The sequence below is a fragment of the Artibeus jamaicensis genome, unplaced genomic scaffold, assembly GCF_021234435.1.
Source record: "Artibeus jamaicensis isolate MK-2021 breed Jamaican fruit bat unplaced genomic scaffold, CSHL_Jam_final scaffold_369, whole genome shotgun sequence".
NCBI classification, from domain to species: Eukaryota; Metazoa; Chordata; class Mammalia; order Chiroptera; family Phyllostomidae; genus Artibeus; species Artibeus jamaicensis.
In genome coordinates this window covers 24,894,668-24,922,165 of record NW_026522042.1, presented here as the reverse complement: position 1 = coordinate 24,922,165, position 27,498 = coordinate 24,894,668, and the positions used below count along the sequence as shown (strand labels likewise).

Genomic DNA, 27,498 nt, shown 5'->3' with positions numbered 1-27,498 from the left:
TCCAGGCTCGCCCTCCCTTGGCTAACACCCACAAGCGTTGTGACCTAAGGGCCAGAAAGGGAATCCTATTATCTTTCAGCGGAGAGGAAAAAACGCACTAGTTCCTCCTCCCATCACCCCACTCTCCAGGTTTCTGTCCTTCCCACTCAACGGACCGAGTAAAGGGCAGGGAGATCGCGTTATCAGTCCAGGTGGAAATCCCAGGCTGTTTTCCTTGGATAAGCGCCCGGATCGCTGGAGCAGCCTCCACACTACTCTCCAGCATCCAACGCCCTGGCTCAGCCCCAGCTTGCGACTCCGACTCCACCCTGAGGGCACGCCCATCCCACCAGGCCCCGCCCTCAGGCTCCGCAGCGGCCTTCCATTGGTGAAACGGTGCGTCAGTCGGCCGCCGCGACACCAGGGGCGGGAGCGTGGACCACCACCCCCTGCTCCGTTCCTCCCGCGCCCTCCCGCCGCCGGGAAGCGAACCCCGGCGCCGGCGGGCGGCCGCCGCAACTGACAGACTGACAGGCCGAGGCTTCGCGCCCGTCCGCAGCGCGCGGCCGGCATGGCGGCGCGAAGGAGCCCCCCGCAGGCGCGGGAGCCGGATCGGTCTAGTGCCCGCGCCGCAGGTGGGCCCCGGGCGGGGCGGTGGGGCGGGGCGGGGCGGGGGCGGGGGGCGCGGGAAGCCGGGGACGCGCTGTTCTCCGCCCGCCGTCGGCACGCCAGCGGGTTTGGGGTACGAGGTCCCCGCTCCGAGGCGCGGGAGGCTCTGGACCCCCGACCCAGGCGCAGACGGTGACGGGCTGCACCTCCACACCCCCTGCAGGGTTTGGGCAGCCGTCGGGGAACGAGGTCGCCTCTGAATAAGGAACAATGAATGTCCTCGGGAGGGAGAGCGGTTTGGGTCCAGGCTTCGAGTCATCTGCCTAGGTGGGGAAGGCGGGTTCCTGGAAGAGAAAGCCGTCTGGAGTGGTGGGGAGGGGCAGGGTGAGGGGTCCAGGCGGGGCGTCGGGCCCTGCCTGGTGTCCGCTCTGAGAACTCGGTTGTTGTCGGAGGGAAGTTGATGGGTTTCGCGCTTTGCTGGCAGAGGATGTGGGCCACACTGGGGCTGCAATCGAGACTCTCTCTACAGTAGAAAACTGGCTTCTTAACAAAAATGTGACCAAGGACAAAGCAGCAGCACAGTATGGCACAGGTCGTGAACAAGTCGGATCGCTGAGGTCTGGGGCACACCACCTGTGTCTCGGCGTCTTCACGCTCTGCGTTGGCAGCTGGGTCCAAGCCCTTAGAAGTGACGGGCTTTTTCCTTCAGTTGTGCCTTGGAGTCCTAGCTCGAAGAAGATGAGCGTAGTTGCTTCTCAACTTTGAGCGCATTTCCTTTCTGTAACTCTGGTGACCACCCGAGGGGCGTGAGCCCGCAGTGAATTTTGGGAGCATGTGTGTTCCCCCGCACGGAGTTTGGACTCTAGGTACTGCAGTGTTTATGGGAAGTTGGCAGGTGCCAGGTCTGCTTATCAAACGCTGTTCTTGGTTCCCAGCAGGAGCTCTTGATCCACAAAGCAAGTAGTTGGGGATTTTGCTGTTGGGTGTAGTGGAAGCAGCACCCTCTGAGATCAGGACATGAGGTTAAGACATCGTGTTGCCCAGGACTGCGTGGCTACAAGCCACAACCACTCTGGACTTCCATAAGGCTGATCCCTAAGGCCCTCCCACTCTAGAATTCTATAATTGAGAGTGATCCTCCCACTCTCAAAAGTTTGGAGAATGAACTCATTTTCTAACCTTTCTGCACCTTGGATTATTATGGAATTAGCCAAATATGTCCTGTGGGTGTATTCATTTGAACTTTTTATTAGGTTATTTTCTTCCCTTCTCCCTGCTTTATTTTGGCAGAGAAAGCAAAGTTGGAAATGGAGGTAGGGGCACAGCTGGAAAAAGCTGCTCTGGGAGGTGGAAAGGTGCCTACTTTGGGCTTAACATAATCACCAGGAGTTTTTCCGCCCAATACACCAAGTTCAAGGTGTGCCTGCACTGTGAACTCAGCAAGAATTCTTTGTTCCAGCCTGTGGCGTCTGCAGTTGGTGCGCGGCAGTGGAAGAATGTGTTTCAAGGATCAGGTTATGGAAAACTTTTCTCTCCCAAACATAACCTCCAGGGACTTAGGAGCATAGTTTCTCTTCTTTGCTGGTGATGTTTTTGAGGGGCGGAGTTTAAAATCACTTGGCAAAGCTAAGATGCCACAGCTTTTTAACCTATCCTAACTCTTTTGGTAAGAAAGGGACCGAGACTTGCTTTTGGGATAGTAGCAAATGAGAACAAGGAATACTTGACAATAAAAAGCAAACAGAAATAGCAAAAGAAAACTCACTGAATGGGCAGCATGATGGACAGAGGTTTTAGTAGCCATTTTTACTATTTTTTTCAATGAGCTGTGGTTCTTCTTTACCATTGCTTATCCACTATCCATTTGTTTAGTAGAAATGTGAAGGGAGACCCGAGACTCTTGGGTCTTAAGTAATGTTCTTGGGAGCCACAGGACTCTGTGGCGGCCCCTAGGGGCTGGCCTGGCCCTGGCTGGGGGGAGTGCGGAATGATCCCCCCACCCCAGTTTTATGTGAAACACCTCTGCTCCCCACCTCTTGTTTTATATAGTGTTCTAGGTGAGATTTTGTTCAGAGAGAAGAGTCTAATGCTAAACAAAAGTTTAGAAATAATGGTAATGACTCATGTTTTTTAGTGCTGCTTATGTGTTAGCTCATTTATTGCCTATAAAGTGCTTAGAACCGTGCATGGCCCACAGTTGGTACTCAGGTTAGCTGCTGTTATATTCATTGCCTTATACATGAGGCAGTTGTTATTTTCAATCCTCATTTTAGGAAACTGAGTCACATATGAACTGGTACAAGACCCCCCCCCCCTGCTTCTTGCCCAGACTTTCCTGCTAATTAAATGGTTTATTCTTTAATATCATGGGTCCTGTTATTCCAAAGCCATTCAAGGATGAATGTGTGTAAGAAGCAGATGCTTCTGCCCTGCCATAAGCAGTCCAGCCAGTTCCCACGCGGAGTCGCAGGTACCACACTAGGCAGGCAGGTGAGCTTACCTGGTGAGCACTTCTATGGCAAAGGGAGAGGGCAAGTTGGAACCCAGTGGCTGGTCAGCAGCAAGTGCAGTGATGAGGATGGTAGGGCACAGACATTCCCTCCTCAACACAGGCTGCAAAGGGGTGCTTAGAATTGTCTGCTTATTCTAGAATGTTTTCGTGCCCTCGAGGCCTTTGCTGTCAAGGAGCTGAACAAGGAGGAGGGGGGTGCTGGCTGGGCAGTGTGCGCCAAAGGGGAGAGCGGTGAATAGCTGTGGTTCTTCATGTGCTAGCTGTGAACTTAAAAAGAAATATTTTCCTTCTCTAAAAGACAGTTTGAGGGCTTAGGAAAAAACATTGCAATGAACGCACAGCAGAATGCTTAAGATCAAATGCTCCATAGTTGACATTTTCGCCAGTCTATTTGCCCCACTTTACACTTATACTTTTAATATTTCTGTTAGATAGATTAAATGCCAAATAAAATGTAACTTTTGGGACCACATGTTTGAGCTAAGTTGCAATTCTTAATTGGCACAGTGATTGATTTGAAATGACCTTTACCCTGGAGTGGGTGGGTAATGTCCTATGTGCCTACAGCACCCAGTGTTGTCCCAGCCACAATAACTGGACATTTGAGTTCTGTTCGTGGTGCTGGACAGGGAGACACCGCCCACAGATAGTCTTATGTAACCTTCCCAAGCACCACACTGATGCACGGAGTGGTTACAGAATTTGCTCAAAGTTCCCAGCTAGTAAGGAAGAGGTGGTAGGATTCGAACTTTGGTGGTGTGATTCCACCTGAGCAGGTTGTCTGCCGGCTTCTGTCTCCGAGACAGTGCAAGCTTATTCCCGGGAGCACTCTGGTTCCCCAGAGAACCTCATCACACTCAGCTGTTCCGAATCAAATAGAGTTATATCACCTTTACACTATTGTTGTTGCTCAAGGTGAGTCTCAGGTCTGAGGTACAGGAGAAGAGGGACTGCGAAAAAGTTATCATTATTAAGCCAAAACTTCTACGTGCGCCGCTCCTTATACATGGCTATTTAGGTCTCTCTGTAACTTTTGGAGGAGTTACTGGACTAGTGAGTTTGGCCTTTCTTTCTTGTCCACTTGAATCCTCTGGTACATGCTCAGTCGTTTAGCACAATCCATTGAGATTGTGTACACATTTATTGATTTGTAATTAATGGAAGAACACTTAGATGCCACTTCATAGTAAATCATAGTTTTTGTCTCTGCACTCATTTTGCCAGCGATCTTTTGTTCTAGTCATGCTCCATTTTTCTACTTTCTCATTTAATTGGAGCCAGAATAGACAGGTAGCATCATGTTTAGAATGGGCAGATGATAAAATGTTACATGTTCTTTTCTGGGAGACTAAAGACTATTGTCTATTAGTACTGGGATTCCCAGGTAATACACCCAAATTGCAGAAACCGTAGCATATAAAATGCTATACTCAATAAATCTTGAGTTCAGAATTTAATAAAGTCTTTCATCATTGATTTAACCAGGGGATTGTGACTTTGAGTCTATATGGAATTATTGGATGATAGATACATAGTAACTTAAAATAACTTATCAAGTCTTTTTCTGCATGTCCTATTATTGGTTTTTTAATGAATATAAGGTTAGTCTTGTAGCGGGGATGGGTGTGATAAAGTCATTGGAAGTCAGTTTCTCAGGAGAGACCTCCCGAATTCAGAGAGAAGCAGAGTCTCATTCAATACCAAGGGTCAAGAAAAGAGAGGTAGACTGCCCTCTCTTGTCCCCATCACAGTGGGCATGGGCTGCCTGCTCTCTCCAGGTGTGGCAGAGACTTAGTGCATACAGACCAGGTCCCAAGTGGCTCAGGAACAGGGGTGGTCTGGGGAGCTGGTGCTGGGAGCTCATCAAGGTGCATGCTTTGAACAGTTTGGGTCTTCTTCTCTAAGCCAGGACAGGGAGTATTCCCTGGAGCATTTAATCTGCCTGGTATAAGAGAAGTGAACTAGCTTCTTTCTTGCCAGGCAAAGACAGAGTGTTTCTGTAGGTCTTAGGATAATGCCTGGCACATCATAGGCGTATTTGTTGACTGGTGATAGGAAGGCCTCAGCTTTCCTGTGAGATCTCCAAAGTGACAGGAGAACTGAGTGCTCTGTCTTCCAAATCGACCGCTAGGTCAGGTCAAAATGCTGTGGAGGAAGCAGAACGGCTGGTAGGAAAGGGGAAGTGGAAGAGATGGCAAGCCAGTGCCTGCGTGGGCTGAATACAGTCGGTCACCATCTGGACACGAAGGGCTGGATGGCTCTGATGTCAGTGGACAAGATCAGCTCTTTGTCATTTTACTTGGCATTTAGAAAATGAACTTGGAGTTCAGTTTGTAGCTAAGGATTAGTTTGGCTGCTTGCTTTGAAATGCAAGTGTAGCCAATGGAATGGTTAGTGTGCATGTTGGGTCTCAGTCCTGCACCTACAGCGTGGAACACGCAGGCAGATCGGTTCCTTCCTCTGAAATCTAAAGCAGGGAGCGGAACCACCTGAACTGAGAGGGGGTTTATTAGGGAGGTTTTCTCCATGGTGTGTTCATGGTATATCTCTGTCCTCAGTTCTGAGTACTCAGCTGACAACCTTGACCAGACCCATGCAGCCGATGCTTGCTGGCCTACCCTGTCCTGTCATTTTGTCATGCCTTAATATTCCAGCGTTCTTCCCCACTTACACCTCATTGACTGATTCATTCAAATGTGGAGCCTGCGACAGGTGAAGGCCCAGTTCCCCGTCTTGCCTGTTTCAGTCTTCTCTGTCTTCCTTGTTTTCTTGCCATTTTTTAGAAACTGGTCACCTCCATAGGAGCCCTTGTGGAAAAGGCTCTTTATCAAAACTATGGTTTGATTCCCGATCAGGGCACATTCCCAGGTTGCAGGTACAATAACTGCTCAGGGTGCACACAAGGTGGTGAGCAATCGGAGTTTCTCCAATCATTGTTTCTATTGCTCTCTCCCCGCTCTCTAAAAGCAATGAAAAAATAGCCTTGGGTGAGGATTTTACAAAAGCAACTGTAGTTCACATCAACTGGCATAGTAGAGCTGGAGAACTAAGTGCACACTTCCAAAGGTTGGAGTGTTGGCGGGTCAGGGTCTCCAGTGTGTACTGTACATGCTCTGGGTGGGCATCCTTTCTGTGGTGCGAGTTTTGAGTAATGTTTTAAGTTTAGTTGAACTTCAGTTGTTTCACAACTGCTTCAAGTCCTGTGCCTTGTGCCCCAACGTAACTGCCTCCAGAGTAACTCTGAAACCCATGAACATAAAGAGGCCTTCAGAGGGTGAAGGGGAGTAGGGGTTGATGGCCCGGCCCCTGGATGCTGGCCGGAGCGGAGGAAGCTGAGGTCCAGAGTCGCTCAGCTCTCCAGGACGAGGCCCTGCTTCCCGACTCCCTGGCGTCTGCTCATCCCACTACCTTGAAACCAGCCCACAAGGTGACCGCTTCACATTCTCACTTCCCACTTTATATTTACGTGAGTGTCATTAAGGGAAGAGAAAGCACACTGGTGGCCCACTGGTTCTGACGTACGTGTTAAAAGTCAGGAGGGACCACCAAGATCAAGGCTGTTGGTGAGGACCAGGTATGGTAGAATGGCTGAACAGTTTCAAATGAGTGCATCTAGTTCTCCCAGGTCAGAGCTCGGAGGAGGCTCCCCAGGGCTGCAGTGGGCTCCGGGGTGTCAGGGGCCCAGACTCCTTCCACTTCGTTTCTCCCCTGCGGAGCTGCCGCGCCCACAGCCGCTTCCTCACCCAGGATGAACATTTACACTCACACTCCAGCTAGTCCAGAGGGCCGAGGGCAGGGAATATACCCATCTCTTGAAAATTGCCAGTAGTGTTTCCTGGTCAGAACCCACTCACACGGCTGGATCCGGCACCCACGGAGGAGGGAATGTCGCTGTGTATCCAGCCATAAGTCAGGATTCTATTTCGGTGGAAGAAGAGAGGATGGCTACTGGCAGGCAGTCCAGGTCCTGGACTAGATCCTGATTACAGGGTTCATTTTATTTATTCAACAAATATTTATTAATGGGCTATAGTGTGCCGAGGCACCAAGAAAGCAGAGAGAAAACAGACGCAGCTCCAGTCCTGGAGACGTTTACCTACAAAAGGAGGCAGACACGAGTCAAACACAAACATACTTGTATAAACTGTGACAAGTGCTGTGACGGAACAGGACACCATGTGCTGTGGGCGAGTGTGACGGGGGTTTGGTCAGTCCTGGGGGTTGGGAATATGGGTCAGAGAAGCTTTGCCCAAGGAATTGACATTTGAGCTGAGAGGCAGAGGCTGGGGAGTGGGAGAGGTGGCAGGAGTGAGGGACAGAACAGCCACTAATCTGGAGGAAGTGGGAGTGGAAGAGGTGAGAAGATACTGGGGAGCCTGGGTTAGACCCCATGGACCCTGGAGGTGGGGCACCCCAAGGACTCTGGGGGCAGGGTGACCGCCCGTCCTGGTTTGCCTGGGACTAAGGGATGTTCTGGGACATGGAACTTCCAGTGTTAACCCTGGGAGGGTCCCAGGCCAGCCAGGATGAGTTGGTCACCCTCCCTGGAGGTCGAGTTAATAGTTGGTTCCTTAATTGTGAATTTCAGCAAAGTTCCTTTGTAGATAAGCATGGCTGCCAGCCAAAGGAAACAGCCATTGACTTCGAAAAGTAGCCCCTCACATGGACCAAGGGAGAGAGGTGCAAAGCATAGGCCATAATTACATTTAGTTGGATAACATGGTTAGTGAGACTTTCCTTTATCTGGCATGATTTCTCTTAACTGTACTTTTAGAAGTTAATTGACACGCGATAATACAGTGGAGATAACAGCAACGGCCGAATGTGGAGGAAACCCTTCCCCTGGAGTGGTGTTTTCAGCCCCGGCAACACACTGGAATCACTAGGGAACTTAAAAGGACTGACTGGACCCCAGCCCTTTACGTGGGAAAATGTGCAGGGGACCCAGGGCAGGGCGGTTCTCCGCTCCGCAACAGCAGCGCCTCTCAGACTGCATGTGCCTGGGCATGCCTGCGGATTTGTGGGGGTCTTGTAGATGCAGGCTCTCATGGACACAGACGCTGCCTGAGGATCAGTCCGTCTAAGTGCCCAGGTGGGATGGATGTTTCTGGTGGGGCGACTTTGAGTACAAAGCTCTCTAATACTTAATGAGTTTGTTTTGAAGTCACTGGTTGCTCTTTAGGAGAGGAGACTTAAAGGATCACATAAAGGTGGTTGGTTTTGTGAGAGGAAAGAGAGATAAAGATTTGGGGTAGAGGACGGGGAGGCTTCAGCCTTGTGCTTTCTTCACTAGTGGGCACATGCCGAGTTCTCATCTGGTTCCAAGGGAAGGTTCCTGGTTCCAGAAGAACCTCCCGAGGCCTCTGGCTAGAACGGAGCTCCGGGCAGTGTGTCCTTACCCCCACGCCTCGTGCAGAGGCCTTGCCAGCTCACGTCACTGGTGGCCAGAGTTTGGGTTTTTCCTACAAGTAACAAAAGCCACAAAGATTTTTGAATAAGACATAACACACCCATTGAACGTAAACACAAAACAAGACAACCCCATTCCCTGCTGCCCCCACCCCCCCAAAAAACTGACCACAGGTGGAAAATGGCACTGGGGAAGGGGAGCCAATGGGAAGGATTGGTGACCATTAGTGACAGAGCCCAAATGATTCTGATGAATGGAAAAGTCACCACAGGGTAAAAGCGGAGAGTGGTTTGTTCCAGAAAGTCCCTTTAGTTCTCTTTTGTCACATGTTCATAAGTGATTGTATTAGGATATAGAAGACAAGCTTAATCTTAAACACTTAGGAGGAGAGAGAGAGAACTAACCACACAAGCAATGGCGGGTTGGAGCAGTGAGCCCCATCCAGTGACATAAAATTTAGCAGGACGACACCTGGGTCCACAGGGCACAGAACTTGCACACAACACTGTTTCCCTTGCCAGGTTCTGAATGAACTGAAGGTTAGATGCAGGAGTCAGAGATTTTTAAATGTAAGCTCATCAATAAAATCCCTATGTCTTAGTTGTGTGGCCAAGAGGGACTTGCTAGCAGTGCGGAGCTGAATTACCCGTAAAGGGCCAGGCCTCTCTCGCAGGGAGACGGCAGGCCCCGGGCACCTCTGTGCAGGCAGGCAGACCTGGAGAGGAGGGCTGAGCTGAGCAGGTTCTCCTAAACTTCTCCATCACGGGTCTCCCTAGGGAAGGAGTAAAGTGAGAGTAGGCTTTGGGTCGGGGTGAGGCCAGTGCCAGAGCTCCAGGAAAGCCTTCCGCCTGGAAACGTGAGCATGCTGGGATGAAAGTGCCTCTCCCCTCTCCCTCCCCCGAAGTGGGGGAGAAAGGCTCCAGCAGCAGGTCTAAAGGCTTTAAGTGGATAGCAGGGTGAATGTGAGTGGCTGGCGCGTTTATTTCTCAGCTCTGTGATACTAACACAATCACAGGCTGCATCAGCTGGAATGTGTCATCTAGAATGAACTGCGGCAAACCACAGCCCCAGGGCCATGTCGGTCCCACTCGTTTGTTTTTTAATTATATGGCCTACAACCTAAGAGTAGTTTCACATTTTTTAATGGTTGAGAAAAAATCAAAAGGACTATACCATTTCCTGACACGTGCAACTTACATGAAATTCAGATCTCAGTGTTCATGAGTTCTCTCGGAACATAGCCCCGCTGCGTGCTGTCTGCCGGCTGCGTGCACGCTCTCAGGGCAGATCTGAGTAGTTGGGAAGAGACCAGATGGCTGGTGAAGCCTGAAATTCTTACCACCCGACCCTATTCAGAGAGCCTGCTGAACCCTGATCAAGAATGAAGTGTCACAATATTGATCACTCTTCTGGTTGGGCTGCACTCGGGACATTGTATTCTGACTGGGGGTCTAATGTGAGTGTAGAATGGGGTTCAGAGAAGAGTAACTGGGACGGTGAAGAGACAAGAGAGACTGAGATAATGCCACGTCATGCGAGAACTGGCGGAGAGAATGTTTAATCTAGAAGGGAAAACAGGGACAGGGGACATGGTATCTCAGCTCACGCTCATTAATTGTTTTGAATGCTTGGACGAGAATCACTCAGCTGAGGCAGTTATGTATGTGGTTAGTTTAGAGGGCATGCTGACCTTGAGTCAGGACATGTGGGTTCACCTTCAGACTTCTTGCTTTCTCTGGGCTTTGGTTTCTTCATGCCAAAGATGTGTGTGACAGCGTATCAGATGTCCAGATGCAGTGAATTAAGAGGCAGCTTTCACCTTAGAGGTGCCTTCAGGCCAGCAAGGGACATGTCATGAGTATACCTGCAGGGTAGATGGCGGAGGGAGTTCTGCTGAGGGCCTGGTAAGAATCAGGCCTTGGAAAACACGCAGAAATCCAGCACCTTTAGCCTGAAGCATTCTGTGATTCTGTGAAAGATATAAAAGGTTGTCATACAGAAGAGGAATCAGAAGTGCCTCATGACCCCAAGTAGTAACGATTTAAACTGTGGTTACAGATCTGATCACAGAAGCCTCTTGCTTGCTCCTCAGCTAAACATCAGTGTCTCTCGCAGCATCCAAAGGCCCTGCTGATCTGAGCCTGGCCGGCCTCCCCTCACTTTCCTGGCCCCACGAACTCTTGTTCATCCTTTGGTTTCAGCTCTGCCCCTTGTCTGACGCAGGTCTAGGCCAGGTGCCCATGTTACCCCTGCTGACAGAGCCACACCCCTTTCTTCTGGGCCATCCTTGGCTATGATCCAGACACACCTGGAGCATCCACCTGTGAATCGATGCCAGAACATTCCAGTCTGTTGTGTTCACAGCTGTAGCATCAGCTCTTGGCACAGTACCTTGCCTGCAAAAGGAGCTTTATCTATATTCATAGAATGATAACAGATTTTGTTTGGGACAGAGAGGAACATTCTAGAAAAGGAAATGGATTCCCCCCAAAGGGAGTAAGTTGCCCCCCTCCCGGGGAGAGGCATGCGACCGGCGGCCTGTGACAGGGTGGAGGGGAGACCTCGGCAGGGCGGGAGTCTGCGTCTGCGCAGCGCCTGTGAGCACTCTCTCGGGGCTTATTGTGTTGCATTTTGTTCCAGCTCTCTGTTGTAACTGCTGGTCTCCACCGTTGGGGAGACTCTCGGGGATCATTGAGGCCACATAATTTGTCCCAGGAGGTCCTGCAGCTAGGAAATGGCAGAGTGAAGCAGAGCCCTGGGCCTGTCTTGCCACACCAGTTGTCTGTACCCAGCCTGGAAGCCTGCCGGGACAGAGTGATCTGGGGTTTCCCGGGGAGGAATTCCGACTTGCTCTTCCACCGAAGCTTGTTATCTCCCTACAGCTTTTGTGTTTTAATCATTGGTGGGTTTTAAAACCTGTCCACGCGATTAGAAAAATCAACTTACACCTTTTAACATGATGGGTTGTATTTAACACTCCTAAAGATGTGCCCAGTAAACGGGGGAAAAAAACCCAGACCTGAGCTATGATGTTATTAAATACACACACAGTTCGCTCAGTGCCGGGCAAGGAGCACTTTCCTGTTGTATTACCGACACTCCTAGTGTCACAGGAACCTGGTCCCACGGGGGCCGTGCTAAACGCTTACGTATGTCGCATGACGGGGCTGCAGCGGAATGTCTCACTAGTTGTGACTTTCAAGATGAAAACCTTTCACTTGGTAGTTCTCCTCCTCAGTGGTACTGATCTTGTAGTTGTTGGTCGTAGAACTTTACTAAGTAGAAGACTCATTTCTTAATTGAGCAGAACTGATACTGGAATACAAAAGCAAAGGAAGTCTTTTGACTTTACCATTTCAAAAATTTATTAAGAGGATTAAAAAAAAATATTTCCCCATACTGACATAAAAAAATTGACCTGTGTTTTTTAAAGAACCAAGATTGTTTAAACCCAGTCTCACACTGCTGGGCTGATCCTTCATTAGTATTATTATTTTTTAAATCCTTACTCAACGATAACTTCTTTCTGAATTTAGAGAGGAAGGATGTGAGAGGGAGAGAAACATTGATGTGAGAAACACTGTTGGGTTGCCTCCTGTATGCATCCTGACTGGGGACTGAATCCACAACCTAGATAACATGCCCTGACCGGGGATCGAACCTGCAACCTTTTTGTGTATTGGTGTACCAGACGACACTTAACCAACTGAGCCCCCACGGCCAGGGCTGTGCTGACCCTTTAACATTCTCTAATAGTCTTCTGGTGCTCCATATTATTTAGAAACCTTGATGACTTAATAGGATTTGTTCTCCATGTCTGTCATTCAGTTTGCATATTACTTGGTTTCTCTTTTTGGACTAATGGATGATATTTTGCTTTATTCTGGAGCCTCTGAGTTTTCAGCACTAACCTCTGAGAACGGTGACCCACTGGGGAAGGGAGGTCTGCTGACCACCTGGGCCTTGTGTTATTCTGTGTCACAGGGCCTTGTGTTATTCTGTGTGCTGGCCAGATGCTGACACCAAGATGAGCTGACCCTGGGGAGCTCAGGTTGTGGCCCTGTGGGCCTGGGGCAAGCTGACCAGTAGCCTTTCCTGACAGGAGGGCATCATGGCCCTGAAGCCTGAGCTCCCTGAGGGCAGCCGTGTGTCTTCCACGTCACTTCACTGCCAGCCCAGCGCCCCGCCCAGTGCGAAGAAGTATAAGCAGAGGGTGAGGGGAGAGGAAGGAAGGTCTTTCCGGGGCCGTCTCTGCCCTGTCTCAATTGGCCTCAGCCCACTCCTCTCTGTAGCACCTCCCTCCCTGGATCAGAATTACCCAAAAGCCATATTCACTTTTTCAAAGGGAGTAGCGTTCCACAGCACGGCTCAGAAAGTGTGAAAAGTTCACCCCACACCTCTGACGTGTCTGTGCCCTCCCCTCTGTGCCCCACCCCCATCCTTCCACTGCTCTTGCCACAGGGAGGACACTGCTGTCTGGGGATGGCGCCTCCTGCAGCCCCTCTCTCTGCTTGTGCCCATCCATGTCTCTTGGCCACTCTGTCCTTCATCTGATAATTAACCATAACATGGCAATGCAGCAGGTGGAAATACTGTTGTATTTATTACATTAAAGCTAGTATTTTTACCTTACATTTTCTTAACAAGATGATTTTAATGCATATATATCTTCATTTGCTCTGCTGTCTCAAACGTTGAAATTCAATTGCCTTTTAGCTCAGGCCTTGCTTTCCCCTTCATGGTGCATTGGGCATCCTTCGATCCACCGTGTCTTCAAGAGAAAGTCCCTGTGCTAGACACCGGTGACAGTGTAGCTGTGCAGAGAGAAAGCCCCGCGCACTGCTGTGCTGCCTGCGATTGGGAGAGGAAGTGGGGAAGACAGTGGTGGGCCGTGGGGCGGTGGAGGTAGAGAAGGACCTGGAACAGCAGTTGGCTTGGGGAGGCCAGCCAGACGTGGATGGGTTTCCACGGGAGCGAGCCAGGGGCTCCCGGGCCTTGGCGGGCCCGCCGTTCACATACTCACCCGGTTTCCGGCTCTTCAGTGTTTTTTAGTTTTGTTTTCAGGGTCTTTTTTTCTTTTTGGTTTCCTGTTTAAAGGTTTGAATTATTTCACCTTTGGTACATTTTAGAGAACAGAAAAAAAAAATCTAAGTAGAATTCTACCACAAAAAACAGTGGCTTTTTTTTAATTTCTAGTTAGTGGTCTCATCTGCCATATATAGCCCGAGGGAATCACAGATCAGATTTTAGTTTCCAATAGCCATGTTGTTGATGTCAGGAGCTTCTGGGGTAATTATGCAAAGATATCTTCAGTGTTACGTCTGGTAGTGTGGATTGGGGTCTCTGGGTTCGTTTGGGTGCTGATGACTGGGGACGTGAGTAAGACTGAGTTAATCCACTTGCTAAAATAATAGAAACGCACGGCGCTTGGTGCTTTACCGAGAACCTCACTCAGCCACCACCCAAGTGACCCAGTCCAAAGTATTAAAAAAGAAATTTCAGTTTTTGTCACTTGATGAACATTAAAGAGGGTCAAATCCTTAATTCCTGGCAATTGCTTCTGTTTATTTTGTCTTCTCGTAACCCTCACTTTCCGGAGACTCTCTCTCTATGGCCCAAACCTCCCACCACCTACACTCTTTTTGCTTCTTGCCCATGTTCTGGCTTCTCTTTTCATTATGTTGAATGGTTGAATTCCTCGTGGGGGAACCTTCTTTTCCTTCCTAGCAGTCCAGTCAGCACCCCATGAGACCAGTTCCCTGCAAGGCAGGGGCTTCCCCAGTGCAGGGGGAGGGGAGGGTGGGCAGACCATCGCCGAATCCTCCTTGGCAGGCTGGCAGCAGGGGGACCCTGGTGAAGACTCCGACACGGAAAATTTGATTCACTCTCAGCGGTGCTTGGGGAAGTGAGATTGACTCACAGGATTATCAAAGTTGTGATCATGACAGTGTTTTGCTAGGCCCCTAATTTATGGTGTTCTCTGTGTGCTTTTTTAAAAGTTTTTTTTCTTTTAAAGATTTATTTTAGAGAGGGAAAAGGAGGGGGAAGGAGAGGGTGAGAAACATCAGTGTGTGGTTGCCTGTCACGCGACCCCCACTGGGGACCTGGCTTGCAACCCAGGCATGTGCCCTGACTGGGAATCAAACCGATGACCCTTTGGTTCGCAGGCCAGCACTGAATCCACTGAACCACACCAGCCAGGGCTCTGTTTGCTTTTTATGAGTTGTCATCCAGTTATTGACACATGCAGGAAAAAATTTTTTTAATTCTCTTTTTAAAGGCTTCATTCTACACCCACTCTAGCAACACTGGTTTAAAGATTTCCTCAGCTACTTAATTCAAAGGCAGGATAGCCTAGTGGTGAGACGCGCAGCTTCTGGCATCACATCATCCTGTTTTTGAATTCTGGCTGGACCACTGGTCTGATCTCTGTCCCTCACCATTTTCTCATGAAAAAAAATTAGGGTGATTAGAGTAATAGCAATAAAAGTAATTATGACCACTTATTGGGTGCTTACAGCACACCCGGCGGCCCCCTTGGCGTTTTCCCGTTATACCCTCCAACCACACAGCAGCTGCGAGAGGCAGACCCCACCAGGACAGCACCGTCACATACCGTCCCATCTCCAGGTTAGGAAACAAGCCGTGGAGGCGAAGGCCCTCGCCCAGTGTAGGTGCAGCCGGGATGGGACCCACACCCTGGAGCTCCGGAGCTAGTGAGATAATCCCTGGGAAACTCAGCACAGGGGCTGGCACATGGCAAAACTCCAGCTGTAGCTGTTTCAATGGTCAATGAAGCCATACCTTTTCCTACTAAAACATTGTACAGTACTTCTTCTCCTTTGACTAAGAAGCCCTGTCCTGATAACATCATCTGTGGGCCCCTCGGGATTGGCTGTGATTTGTGGTTGGTGCACCTGCCAGGAAGGGGCTCTTGTGTCAGGTCCGTGAGATCCGGGAGTTCAGGCTTCCGTTCTGGGCTTGCCTGGAAAGGGCGTACTGAGCCTCATGTGGTTTTTTTCCTGGTAAGTTGATACTGTCACCCTTTCTTGGGCTGTGGGCAGGGTTTCATTTTGAGGATAAGGGCAGCAGGCTGGGGAAGTGTGTGTGTGTGTGTGTGTGTGTGTGTGTGCCGGAGCCGGGAGACCCGTGGTCTGCAGGGGGTCCTCCCTGTGCAGCCGCAGAGAAGGCCTTATACCTAGGACAAGGCCCTCGTTTGGGGTCTCAAATCAAATGCCCTAGTGGCCAGATGTGGACTTAGAGGAATGCAGCGGATCGGAGGGAGTCTGTGACCAGTGAGAGCAGCGCCCCACCAAGGGCGGCAGCCAGGCCCCAGTGTAGAGACCGAGGGCCCCCAAGTTCACATACAGATGAGCTCCACCCAGTGGGAAGCACACGGATGCTCTGAAAGGCTCTTCACAAAGGAAGAAATGAGAGCCTGTTGCTCAGAATTGCAGGCTACAGTGAGTTCGTAACTGGTGTGGGATTCAGGGAAACGCGCTCCAACACCCAGTGGGAGTGTCAGTGGCAGTGTTGTTTCCGAAGGCACCGCGTCAACATCTGTCAGCACTAAAAATGTGCGAACCCTTTGGCCCAGGGTATCCTCTTGCTGAAATTATCCTAAGAGCCGCCATGAGGCACAAGGACTGGTGGAGGAGAATGGTTGTCTCAGCCATGCTCATAAGTAGAAAGTGGAAGCAAGCAATGCTTAGTAATGAGGCAGTGGTTACGGCGGCGATGGTCTGCCTTTGTACTGCAGTGTTACAGTACGAAGTGCTGTAGCAGTCCTCAGAGAGAACAGTGTGGATCTACATGTCGTGATGTGGAAAGATGTCCAACTTATAACCTGATGCAACATCAGTGTGAAGTGACGACACAGACTGGACTATTGTGTGCAGTTTTGCATGTTTCTAGAAAATGTCTGTGACCACAATAGGAGAAATCATGTATCATAGACCATATTCTAGTTCTCCCATGACTTCAAGGACTTACTAAAAATATGTGCATATACAAGAATTTTCAAAGTTGGGAAATCAGACTGAATTAACAAGATCTAAATTACAGGCGTAAAGGCAGTGTGGCTCTACGTCTTTAAACAATTTATAAAAAGTATTACTAAAGTGCTGGGTGGGAGTAAGTCTATAATAAATAGCTAATCCTAAACAGTAAACACCTTTGTTTGAAAATGTCTTTTTAAGTAATGACATAAAAAATAGGCATTTTAGTTGCTGGTAACTTTTTCATTTCTTTATCTCCTGGTAAATTTTTTATTGAGAGTGTAAATACACATCAAAGATGATAAAAATGCTGTGCATGAAAGTATTTTTCTCTTTCAAAAAAATACTAAAAGTATAGATTCCAAACAGATGAGGCTTTCACTATATTAGTTATTGGGAGTTTACTAAACCTGGTTCTGGGGAGGACGCTGCTTCACAGTGAGTCCAGAAGTCCTCTTCCTCATTTGTGCCTCAGCATTGTTACACACCCAAACGGAGTACCATTAGGAATCTCCTGCCTTAGTGAAATATCATGAGCACCCAGTTTGAGCTTCTCAGGCCCGATGACTTTCCCCCCTGTTGAGCTGGGAATGGGAGTGGGCACCACACGCAGCACGTCCACCTCCATCTCTGACTGTTCTTTTACGGGGCCACTTGCTGGGAATGATGTCTGTGTGCCTGCTGTTTGGGTTGCTGGCTCTGTGTGGTGAGGGATGCCCTGTGTTATAGCCTGTGTGTGAAGATCAAAACTATGAACAGGAAAATGACAACAAACTCACAATTATCAACAACGGAACCTAAAAAAAAAGAAACTATGCAAACAACTAGAACAGGAACAGAATCACAGAAATGGAGACCACATGGAGGGCTATCAGTGGGCAGGTGGAAGGGGGAGAATGGGGGGAAAGGTTTACGGAATAAGAAGCATAATTGGTAGTCACAAAATAGAGGGAGGTTAGGAATAGTACAGGAAATGGAGAAGCCAAAGAACATGTATGTATGAGCCATGGATGTGAACTAAGGAATATACTTAAAAAAAAAAAAAGTGGGCAGAAGTGGGCAGGGTGGCATCGTTTCTGGATTCAGCAGATATCCAGCACAGGGCATGGCGCTAGTTCCCAAATCATTTCATTCTGTTTCCCCAGCAAGGTCATGTTTTACCCATTTCACGGCTGAGACAAGTCAGGGTAAGAGAAGGTGGGCTTCCCACAGGCACACAGCTAGGTGAGTAGGAGAAGCAGGCTTTGAGTTCAGGTTGGAGGGACTGAAGCCTACCTTCTTCATATTCACTCTTCCTCTTGGATTTTGGGGACAAAGATATTCTTATGTATGACCCTGATTATAGGGGAACTAGGCATTTCTTTAATTTTCAGATTGCATTTTCGAATGCTTTAAATATGTGTATGTAAATCAACCATAGACACTTTGCAGATAAAATTATCCATTGTATCTTTTTCCCTCTTAAACGAAGCAGACTTGTGTAACTGTGACGTGATTTTTTTCAATTAAATTTTTATAGGAAACGAGCACGTTCCCTCCTGGACACTAGTCACCAGCCAAGCCTTGGGTACCGCGTGGGGAATAGCAAAGGGCTCTGTGATGCTGGCGGTTTCGTTGCTGCTGGCCACCCTCTGCTACTTCCGGAGGCTGAATTTACGTCTAGGGCACCGGCTGAAATGGTAGGCGGCCGCAGCATCTTCAGATTTCTAAAGTATTCTTGTTATGAAGGTAGTATTTTTGCTATTATTTTCTTTTTCTTTCAGGTGGAGTGGGTATCTGCAAAGAAAATTTAAAAGTAAGTATTTTTATGTGCATCTGTCCTTATTTTTAAGATGCAGAGAGGATTCAGGAAGGAAGAGGAAAGGGAAAATTAACTACCTTTTTTTTTTTTTTTTGATTCAGGGAACCTCAGTGTGGAGGCGGAAGTCGACTTACTCAGCTATTGTGCAAGAGAGTGGAAAGGAGATACGCCCCGTGCCAAGCTGATGAGGAAGGTTTGTTTGTGAAGGTCATGGAAGATGGAGAATTTGTATGTAAACAAACATTCCACTCAGCTTTATGGGCCCAGAGACTAACTGAAACTGGATGTGACATAAGGGACAACTGTGGCTGTAATTGAAAAGCCAAACAGCTGCTCGACATTGGCTTTGGGCCTTTTGCCCAGAGCCAGTGCCTTCAACAACTGAGCCGAAATTCAGTCTGTGAGTTTGGAAAACTGGAAATCGACTCCTTTCAGCTCTCTCCTGGCCAGGCCTCTGCACATGGAGGGGAGACTTCTGTCCTTGAAGGGCTTTCTCCCGTTGACAAAAATATTTTGAGGGTTTTTAGAGCTTTCCATTGCATAAGTCTTGGTAAATATTCCCAGCAGTGCTGCCCAGACTTGTCACTAGCAAAGGAAAAAGAAAAAGGTGGTACATTTAAACTAGTCCTTAGCGTGGTTTTTTTTTTTTTTTTTAAATATTTATTTATCTTCAGAGGGAAAGGAGAGAGGGAGAGAATTAGGTGGGTTTTGAAGTGTACAGTATTTCCCACTGTGACCGTGCCTTTCCGTTACCCCCCCACAGTGACATTCCCTGGCCCTGGGCTCCAGGAACTTACCATCTAGAGTAGCACGGGACCCTCACCTCTCCACGCCCACAATGACATGAAATGACATGTGGTCCAATTCATAAGTCAGAATTGTTTTATTTCTGTTGTCTGCTTTGTTTAGGAGTGTGCCTCACTGACAGTACATTGAAATCACTTTCCTTATTTCTTATCCAATAGGATTTAAAAAAAGCTTTCTGTCTTTGTGCTAAATAGGCTTACGAGGAGCTGTTCTGGCGGCGTCACATTAAATGTGTTCGACAAGTAAAGAGAGATAACTACGATGCACTAAGATCTGTGTTATTCCAGATATTCAGCCAGGGCCTTTCTTTTCCATCCTGGATGAAGGAGAAAGACATTGTTAAGGTATGTCCGCACACCGGAAACACTTGCGAGTCTCCTTGGTGACAACAGTAACCCCTCTGCACTGGGTCTGCCGTGGGCAGCTTTGTATGCAGGGTCCTGAGACTGGACTCTGAGAGCACCGCCGACCAGGCCCTCTGACCCCCACGTCGGGTTGCCAACAGACTGTCTCAGAAAGATAGACCCAGGTTTAATGCCATCGTCTTTAATGCCCTCTGCCCTTTGCAGGTAAGGCAGTCTACTGCAATTCACGTTTGTACCCTATAGTTATTTAAGTTTGGACAAACACAGTGTGTACCTGCTGCCCCAAACACCCCCTTGTTTCCCGTCACAGTCAGTTCTTCTCTCACCACCATCTCCTGGTAACCACCGATAGGTCTTACATTCCTGCAGTGTTGCGTTTTCCAGAATGTTGTATAAATGGAACCATCCGGAGTGTAGCCTTTTGAAGTGAGGTCTTTCCCTTGGCATAATGAATTTGCACTTCATCCAGATGGTCCATGAATATGCTGTTCAGTCCTTTTTATTGTTGAATGGTGTTCCTTGACAGGAATGTGACAGTTAATACTATGAATGAAGCTGTTATAAATATTCCCATGCAGGATTTTATGTGCACATAAGTTTTCACTCCTTTCTGGTGGGATTGCTGGGTCTTATGGTAGGTGTATGCTTATTTTATATGAACCTGCCAACCCATTTTCCAAATGTCTGTACCACAATGCATTCATGCCACAAATGTGACAGAGTTTCAGTTGCTCCACATTCTCACCGGCACCTGGGATCGTCAGGGTTTTTTGTTCATTTATTTTCACCTTTGTTTTTGTTTCAGCCATTCTGATAGGTGTGCATTAGTATCACTGTGCTTCTAGTTTGCATTCCTCTGTTGAATTACGATGTTGAGCATCCCTTCCTCTGCTTATTTGCCATTCTTATGTTCTTTTTGGAGAAGTGTCTGTTCAAATCTTTTCCCATATTTTTATTGTCTTGTTTTTGTTATTGACTGAGTTTTGTGAATTCTTTATATATTTTGAATGCAAGTGCTTTATCGTATATGTGATTTACAGATATTTTCCTTGTTTTTCATTTTCTTAACAGTGTGAACCAATCCATTCTTGGTGCTAACCTGAATTTTTGCTTTGAATGCAGTATGCCTAATGTAAGATGCACGTTTAAGTTGGAGGAGCAAAGAAAGATAAAGTGTATGCTTACGTAGATAGCTACACAAGTTCCATTTCCTTATCCTTTTTAATTTAGAGGTGTTTTTATTTTATTTTATCTTACAAATACTTGTCACGTGTATTCAGTGTGCCAGCCCAGCTGCTCATGGCTGAGGACAGGGACCACCCCTGGGACCCTGGGTTGCACATGATGAATCTGGTGGGAAATGCATTGGATGCCTGTGATGGACCAGGTTCTTACGTACACTGACTGTAGTCTTATTCAACCCCAACCCGAGTCCTATAAAATTGTCCTTGATTTACAGTGGAGGGTGCAGCTGAGCCGTTAAATAATCTGCTGGCTGAGTAACTTGCCAGCAGATGATTTACACACTGGGTTTGCACCCTAACAAGCCCCATTGCAAAACCCACCTGTTCTCAGATGTGCTGTGTTGCTCTCACATTGTCTGGTTAAAAATAATTTCTAAAGGGATATATCTAGGTAGTTTGGGAAATGTTGTATCCCAAAAGATTGTTTCTATAGACTTAATCTTATATTTAAGTTGTCATCAGTTGTGAAATTGTGAATTAAGAGTATGATCCAAATCATAGAATCCAGAAGTCTAAAAGAAAATTACTATATGATTTTCCCTTTACTGTGGTTATAGTCTTTTTAAAGGAAGATTGGCCCTGGTTGGTGTCCATCAGTGGATTGGGTACTGGCCTGTAAAGCTAAAGGGTTGCTGGTTCGATTCCCAGTCAGGGCACATGCCTGGGTTGCAGGCCAGGTTCCTGGTGGGGGCCATGCGAGAGGCAACCACACATTGGTTTTTCTCTCCCTCTCTTTCTCCCTCTCTTCCCTGCTGTCTAAGAATAAATAAATTAAATATTTTAAAATAATTTTAAGAATAAATGAAGATTGCTAAATGAGGTGAGATCATGTGCCCTGACACAGTCCCAACTGTGTGTAATAAACGCTGAGACACTAATCACTGTCGGCATCTTCTTTTTCAAGCTTCCCGAGAAACTGCTCTTTTCACAAGGTTGTAATTGGATCCAGCAGTACAGTTTTGGTCCTGAGAAGTACACAGGCTCAAATGTGTTTGGAAAATTGCGTAAATGTGTGGAATTATTGAAAACACAGGTGAGAGTTAGCGGCCGGGGTGGGGGGCTGGGAATGACAGCACCAGTCCCACACGTCGCCACTTTTCTCCAGTGTCAGGCCCGTCCCTCTGTCAGTTACGTCGGAAATGCAGGCAGAATCGCTGCTTCAAGTCACAGATTGCTTCCCCTTGATCTTCATTCTCCCTCAAGCGATGAATCAGAGCAGTGTTGTTCCACATGATACGCTAGTTCAGCCCTTTGCAGACTGAGAGGCCCCTTGCGGGCTGGCCTGGAAACCTTAACAAGCACGTACCTTTGTTTCCCCAGAGAAATGGGGTGCAAGTTCCAGACAAGGCACTCAGAAATGCCCTTCTGGAATGCACCCTGTTAATAACTTGGCAACTGCAGAGATGTTATAATTTGACTCAGAGCAGAGTTTTTCCTGTCTTTTAATAAAAACAGATTTTGCATTGTTGGCATGAATCCTCCTGGGGAAGCACCATAACCTTTCTGGGCCATAGTTTTCTTGTCTGTGAGGCTGACCTGTCCACAGTGTGGGTCCTGCATGGTTCCTGGGAGGACTCACTGAAATAATACATGGACAGCACACCTTACCCTGTGCCTGGCACCCGGCAGGTGTTCTGGAAGGTGGGCTGGCGCAGCTGGGGCTGCAGCGGCCGTGCACCCAGCCAGCTTCAGCAGTGCTAGGAAACCGACCCGCTCAAGTGTTTCACCTGGCGAGGGGTGCTTTTGTGAGGAAATATTTTATTGAAGCTAGTTTGTTATTGTAAAAGCAATATATACTTATGTTTTTAAAAATCCATGTCAAAAGATATAAAATAAAAAGTGAAAGTTCTGTTTTCCTCTATGAACCTTTGTTTTATTGTATAAGCATTCTATGTACTTTAACAGTTATGCAGCGGTATACGTATTCATCCCTTCCAAATTTCACTATGACATCTGTGTTTTTAGTGGACCGAATTCAGTGGGATTAAAGATTATCACAAGAGAGGAAGTATGTGCAACATCCTTTTCTCTGATGCCATTTTGGAATACAAACTGTACGAAGCTTTAAAGTTCATCATGCTGTATCAAGTCACTGAAGTTTATGAACAAATGAAGATGAAAAAGGTCATTCCCAGTCTTTTCAGACTCCTGTTTTCCCGGGAAACATCCTCTGACCCTTTGAGCTTCATGATGAATCACCTGAACTCTGTAGGTGACACCTGTGGACTAGAGCAGGTACGAGGGGCAGAAGGATCGTGCGTGTTTGATCGAGGATTGGAGCGGCAGTACTGGGACATGCAGGGTTGGGGTTTGCTTTCCGAAGTGGTAAGGCTTGCCGCACAGAGTGGTGGGTTGGTGTTACCGCCCCTGGAATGCAGAAGAGAAGAGTAATAGCCTCACTGCTCTGAGCTGGCTGCTGTGTGTCTTTCCAGCCCTGTGGAGGAAGGATGTCCTTGCTGGGTTGTCTCTCTGGCCTTGCGCACTGCTTCTCAGTTGATGATGGGTGCTCCCCCAGCAGAGGTTAACCGGGAGAAATTCCAGTTGGAAAATGAGAGAAGGTTTGGGAAAGCATTTTGTTAGTCACTGCAGCTAAATAGAAATTATTGCATTTTTTTAAACCTAGAAAATGCTTTTATGTCCCCGTAGAGAAGGGTTTTTGTTTTGTTCTGTTTTGCTTTCCTAGGAGGAACACAAAGTCATCTTAACTTTTTACATTGATTTAAAGTGATATAAAACTGGTTGGAAAACAGTGTAGTTTTTTAAATTAAAAACATTTTGTTTGTCCTCACCTGAGGACGTGCTCACTGATTTTAGAGACGGGGGGAAGAAGGAGAGAGACATTGATCGTGCCCCACAGGGAGCCGAACCTACAACCTAGGTATGTGCCCTGACCAGAAATCAAACCCGTGACATTTCGGTTTATAGGACTCCAACAAGCTGAGCCACACCAACCAGAGCGGAAAACAGTGTACTTTTTATTATAAGCATTCCATTATTTTTTTATTAGTTTTCTTCCAAATAGCTTTCCCTGTGATTCCTTCAGTCCAGTCTTGAGAGATGCTCCTGCGCTTGTCCCCTGCCTGCCATGGCATGCGCCTTTGTTCCCAGCCCAGGCCCACTCAGTGGGTCACGTTCGGGTCTGCAGAGAAGTGCATTACTTCACAAGCTGCCGAAGAACATGCTTTCCCCGCTGGTGGGAGGGCAGGAGTTTGAAATGTGTGTCGTGACCTCTCTTTCATCTCTTTCCCAGATTGATATGTTTATACTTGGATATGCACTTGAAGTCAAGATAAAAGTGTTCAGACTGTTCAAGTTTAACTCCAGGGACTTTGAAGTCTGCTACCCAGAGGAGCCACTCAGGGAGTGGCCTGAGATCTCCCTGCTGACCGAGAATGACCGCCATTACCACGTTCCCGTTTTTTAAGTCTGGCATGGACCGGGTACCCGCCAGTGACAGTGGTCATGCTGGCAAGTACAGTGTTCCAGGAAAACCAGAGCTGCTGGTGTAGCCACTGGAGGAAGTGGGACCTTCTCCAGAATGACAGGGACACTGGACGCTGCTGTGCACACACGGCCCTTCTTTGTCTTCAGTGGCTTCCTCCAGAGCAGTTGCTCTAATGCATTTATGGGTTCATGGTTTGACCTCGTTCATAAGAGCTGTGAGCGCTCCACACATGGGGGCTTTTGAGAGCATGAGAACATTTAATCTGGACAAAAACAACAACAGGAAAACAAGGAGAAGACAAGTAAGAAAAAAGACTAACCTAGAAAGAATGAATTTGTGTCTAACTTTTATATTCTTCATTAAGAACTTGCCTTGGGTTGATTTTGGATCCTCCTAAACGCAGTCTTATTTTATAAGCATGACCTTTCCAGGAAACCTTATGGTGTCTTGACTTTTCTAGAACCACTTGATTAACCTATAACATTATTGGGGGGAGGGGCAGTGTGTGTACACATACACACGTACCCCAGTGTATACATGTATAGTTTTATATATACACATATAGACACATACACACAGATAACCACTACTTTGTAATGTACAGTTTGTTTTATATCTCTTTACATTTTTTGTTATTGCATCTGGCCAGCTTAATACATCTTCTATAGATAAAAAATGTAAATTCTGTAGATTGAGGCAAATGAATGACAATTATTGACCTGTCATGAAAAAATTAACCTGTGGTGTATTGACCCATGTATTTAATGTGTGATAGGTAGAGTCACACCTGCCTCCCCCTTGCCCAGAAATATGTTACGTCCTAATCCACAGAACCTGTGAGTATGTTGGGTTAAATGGCGAAGGAGAATCAAGTTGCAGGTAGAATTAAGGTACTAATCTGCTCACCTTGTTTTAGGGAGAGTATTCTGGGCTTTCCAGGTGAATCCAATGTAATCATAAGGGTCTGTGAAAGAGGAAGGGGGAAGTGGAAGTGTGTCTGGTCAGAGGGAAATGGGAAATCTGGAAGGACCGTAGAGGGGGATGCAACGTGCTGGTGTTGACAACGGAGGAAGGTGCCAGGAGCCGAGGAATGTGGGAGTGGCCTCTGGAAGTGGGAAGAGGCGAGGGAGGGGATTCTCACCCGGAGCTGCCAGGACGGAGCACGGCCCTACCAGTGCTGAGTCTAGCCCAGCGAGACCTGGGTCAGACCCCGGGGCCTCCAGGACTGAAAGATAGCAAATTCGTGTTAAGTCGCTAAGTTTGCGTAATGTGTTACAGCAATGATAGACAATACTCAGGTGAACTAATTTTTGGTTGTCTTTATTTTAGAAATACTTTTCTAGTTTATTTTGATAATCCTTATTTTGGAGGTACTTTATTAAATCTGTTGTGAATTTCAATAAATACAAAATAACTTTTAAGTTACAAATCCCTCCTAAGAAGTGGCTTCCTTAATGTGTTCAAGGCTGATGTTTTCTCACTTTTTTCATATAGTTTCTACTATAAATTAAAAAAAGATATGTTTTGCTGGCCAGTGTGGCTCAGTGGATTGAGTGCAGCCTGTGACCCAAGATGCTGCTGGTTTGATTCCCGGTCAGGTCACATGCCTGGGTGGCAGGTCAGGAGAGGTAGTCTGTTGATGTCTCTCTTGTGCATTGATGTTTCTCTCTTTCTCCTTCCCTCCCTCTCGAAAAAATAAATAAAATCATAACCAAAACCAGGTGTGTTAAGTGCTGTGGTGTATGAAAATAATATCCAGACTTTTTAATGGGGGTAATCACCTGTATACACTACGGAAGCCAGGTGTCCAATCGTGCATTGTATTATACCTGCTGTCATTTCGTTTTCTGGTTGGAGAGTAATGAGCTTAGACCAAGGGGCCTTGCATTACCTCAAGACCACGCAAAGAAAACAGGGGTTCTCAACTGACCTCTACTGTCCTGTTCTGCTTGGAAGTGCCTATGGCTTTGCACAACTCCATCATCTGATGGACACTGTTGGAAGTTATCCCCTTGATGCAGTACTGTGACCCAGAAAAGTGAGCTCGGCCCTTCGCTTCACAAGCAGACATGGTGAGAACCTGCAGCAGGCTGTGACTGATACTCCTAGAACTGCCGCTCCAGACTTCTGGGTCCAGTGCAGCTGTCTAGGTTCCTGCCTGGCTTTCGTGGGTCTCCACTCACCTTGCATCTCCTTACCCAGTGTAATGATTTCCACGTCAGTCTGAGGCTGAAAAGGAGAACTCTTCCACGGGGATCGGCAGCCTGTAGCTCTGATGGATCAGCCCATTCCGTGTACCCTTAACTGTGTGTTGGAGACAGGGCAGAGCGGGGCCCGGCTTCTTTAAATAGAGGGGCAAGGTCAAAACAGGACATTTTGATGCAATGAAAGGAAAAAGTAAAGAAGACCTTTAAGTGGTTGCTATTTTGAGGAAGGCATCAAAACAGACTTTAAGAGAGGAGGTATTGGGCATTGTGTTCCTTTTTTTAAAAAAATTAGTTGTATATTGAATGTAACAAACTAATTTGAAGGGACTCCGTATAAGTTAGCACCACTTTAAAATGCCAGCAGTGAATTGGAGGGGAATTGCCATGTGACGCCAACATTCAGTGTATTTATAACCGTACTTGTTTTCAGTGAGAAGAGAAATGTAGGGAAAATGAAAACATACGCTGTGGTTTTTTTTTTTCCTGATTTTAGAATGTTTCTCTCGAAATTTGGGCATGTGTCCATCCTGAGGAGTTACATGAATATCGGCACAGGACTGACTTTTCTTATTGCGGTAAAATACACTGCGTAAAACACAGCATCGTGACCATTTTTAAATACGCAGCCCGGTGGCACTAGGTGCCTGCGTGCTGCTGTGCGATCATCGCCACTGCCCACCCTCAGAGCTTTGTCCTCTGCGAGACCGACTTTTAACAGGAGGCAAGTTTAATCTCCCCGCCTGGTAACTGGGTTTTTTTTTTTTTTTTTTTTTACTTTTCACATCATCTTTATGTCATGCCCTTCTAATCTGAGTGTTTCTTTCCAGCTTAAACGACCCCCAGTGCAGATGTCTGATGTAAGGGAGGTTCAGGTCACCGAATGGATCCTGCAAATCAGGTTTCACTTCACCTGCAAAGTTAAGAAATAGCCACAGGTGCCTTCTGGCTTCGTCCTAGGGGCACACTCCAGGAAAGCGTCTTCCAGGAAACTGTGTCAGTTCAGGGCCACCGGGAGATTTGAATTTCTTGTCTGTGGACCTTCACAGCCTTGACCCCCCGGGCCTTCGCTAGTGCACGAGAGCCTTCGGCCAGCCCAGGGCAGGAGCACTCCCTCGGGGGCCT

The 27,498-nt window shown here is 47.5% G+C and overlaps 1 protein-coding gene across 1 annotated transcript; it reads left to right on the top strand.

Moving 5' to 3' along the window:
* Positions 1 to 381: 381 nt before the first annotated feature.
* Positions 382 to 27,337, top strand: OTULINL (OTU deubiquitinase with linear linkage specificity like). The gene is made up of 8 exons (XM_037154558.2): positions 382 to 614; positions 18,027 to 18,186; positions 18,271 to 18,302; positions 18,410 to 18,501; positions 19,310 to 19,459; positions 21,629 to 21,757; positions 22,690 to 22,959; positions 23,975 to 27,337. The coding sequence occupies exons 1-8, from the start codon at positions 551 to 553 to the stop codon at positions 24,146 to 24,148; spliced, it is 1,071 nt and encodes a 356-aa protein (XP_037010453.2). The 5' UTR covers positions 382 to 550; the 3' UTR covers positions 24,149 to 27,337.
* The last annotated feature ends 161 nt before the right edge of the window (positions 27,338 to 27,498 follow it).

Excerpts from the sequence above, each read along its gene's own strand:
- OTULINL (XM_037154558.2), top strand. The coding sequence starts at position 551 with ATGGCGGCGCGAAGGAGCCCCCCGCAGGCGCGGGAGCCGGATCGGTCT. Across the intron at positions 18,502-19,309 it reads GTGCCAAGCTGATGAGGAAG|GCTTACGAGGAGCTGTTCTG; the intron begins GTTTGTTTGTGA and ends TGTGCTAAATAG. Across the intron at positions 22,960-23,974 it reads ACACCTGTGGACTAGAGCAG|ATTGATATGTTTATACTTGG; the intron begins GTACGAGGGGCA and ends TCTCTTTCCCAG.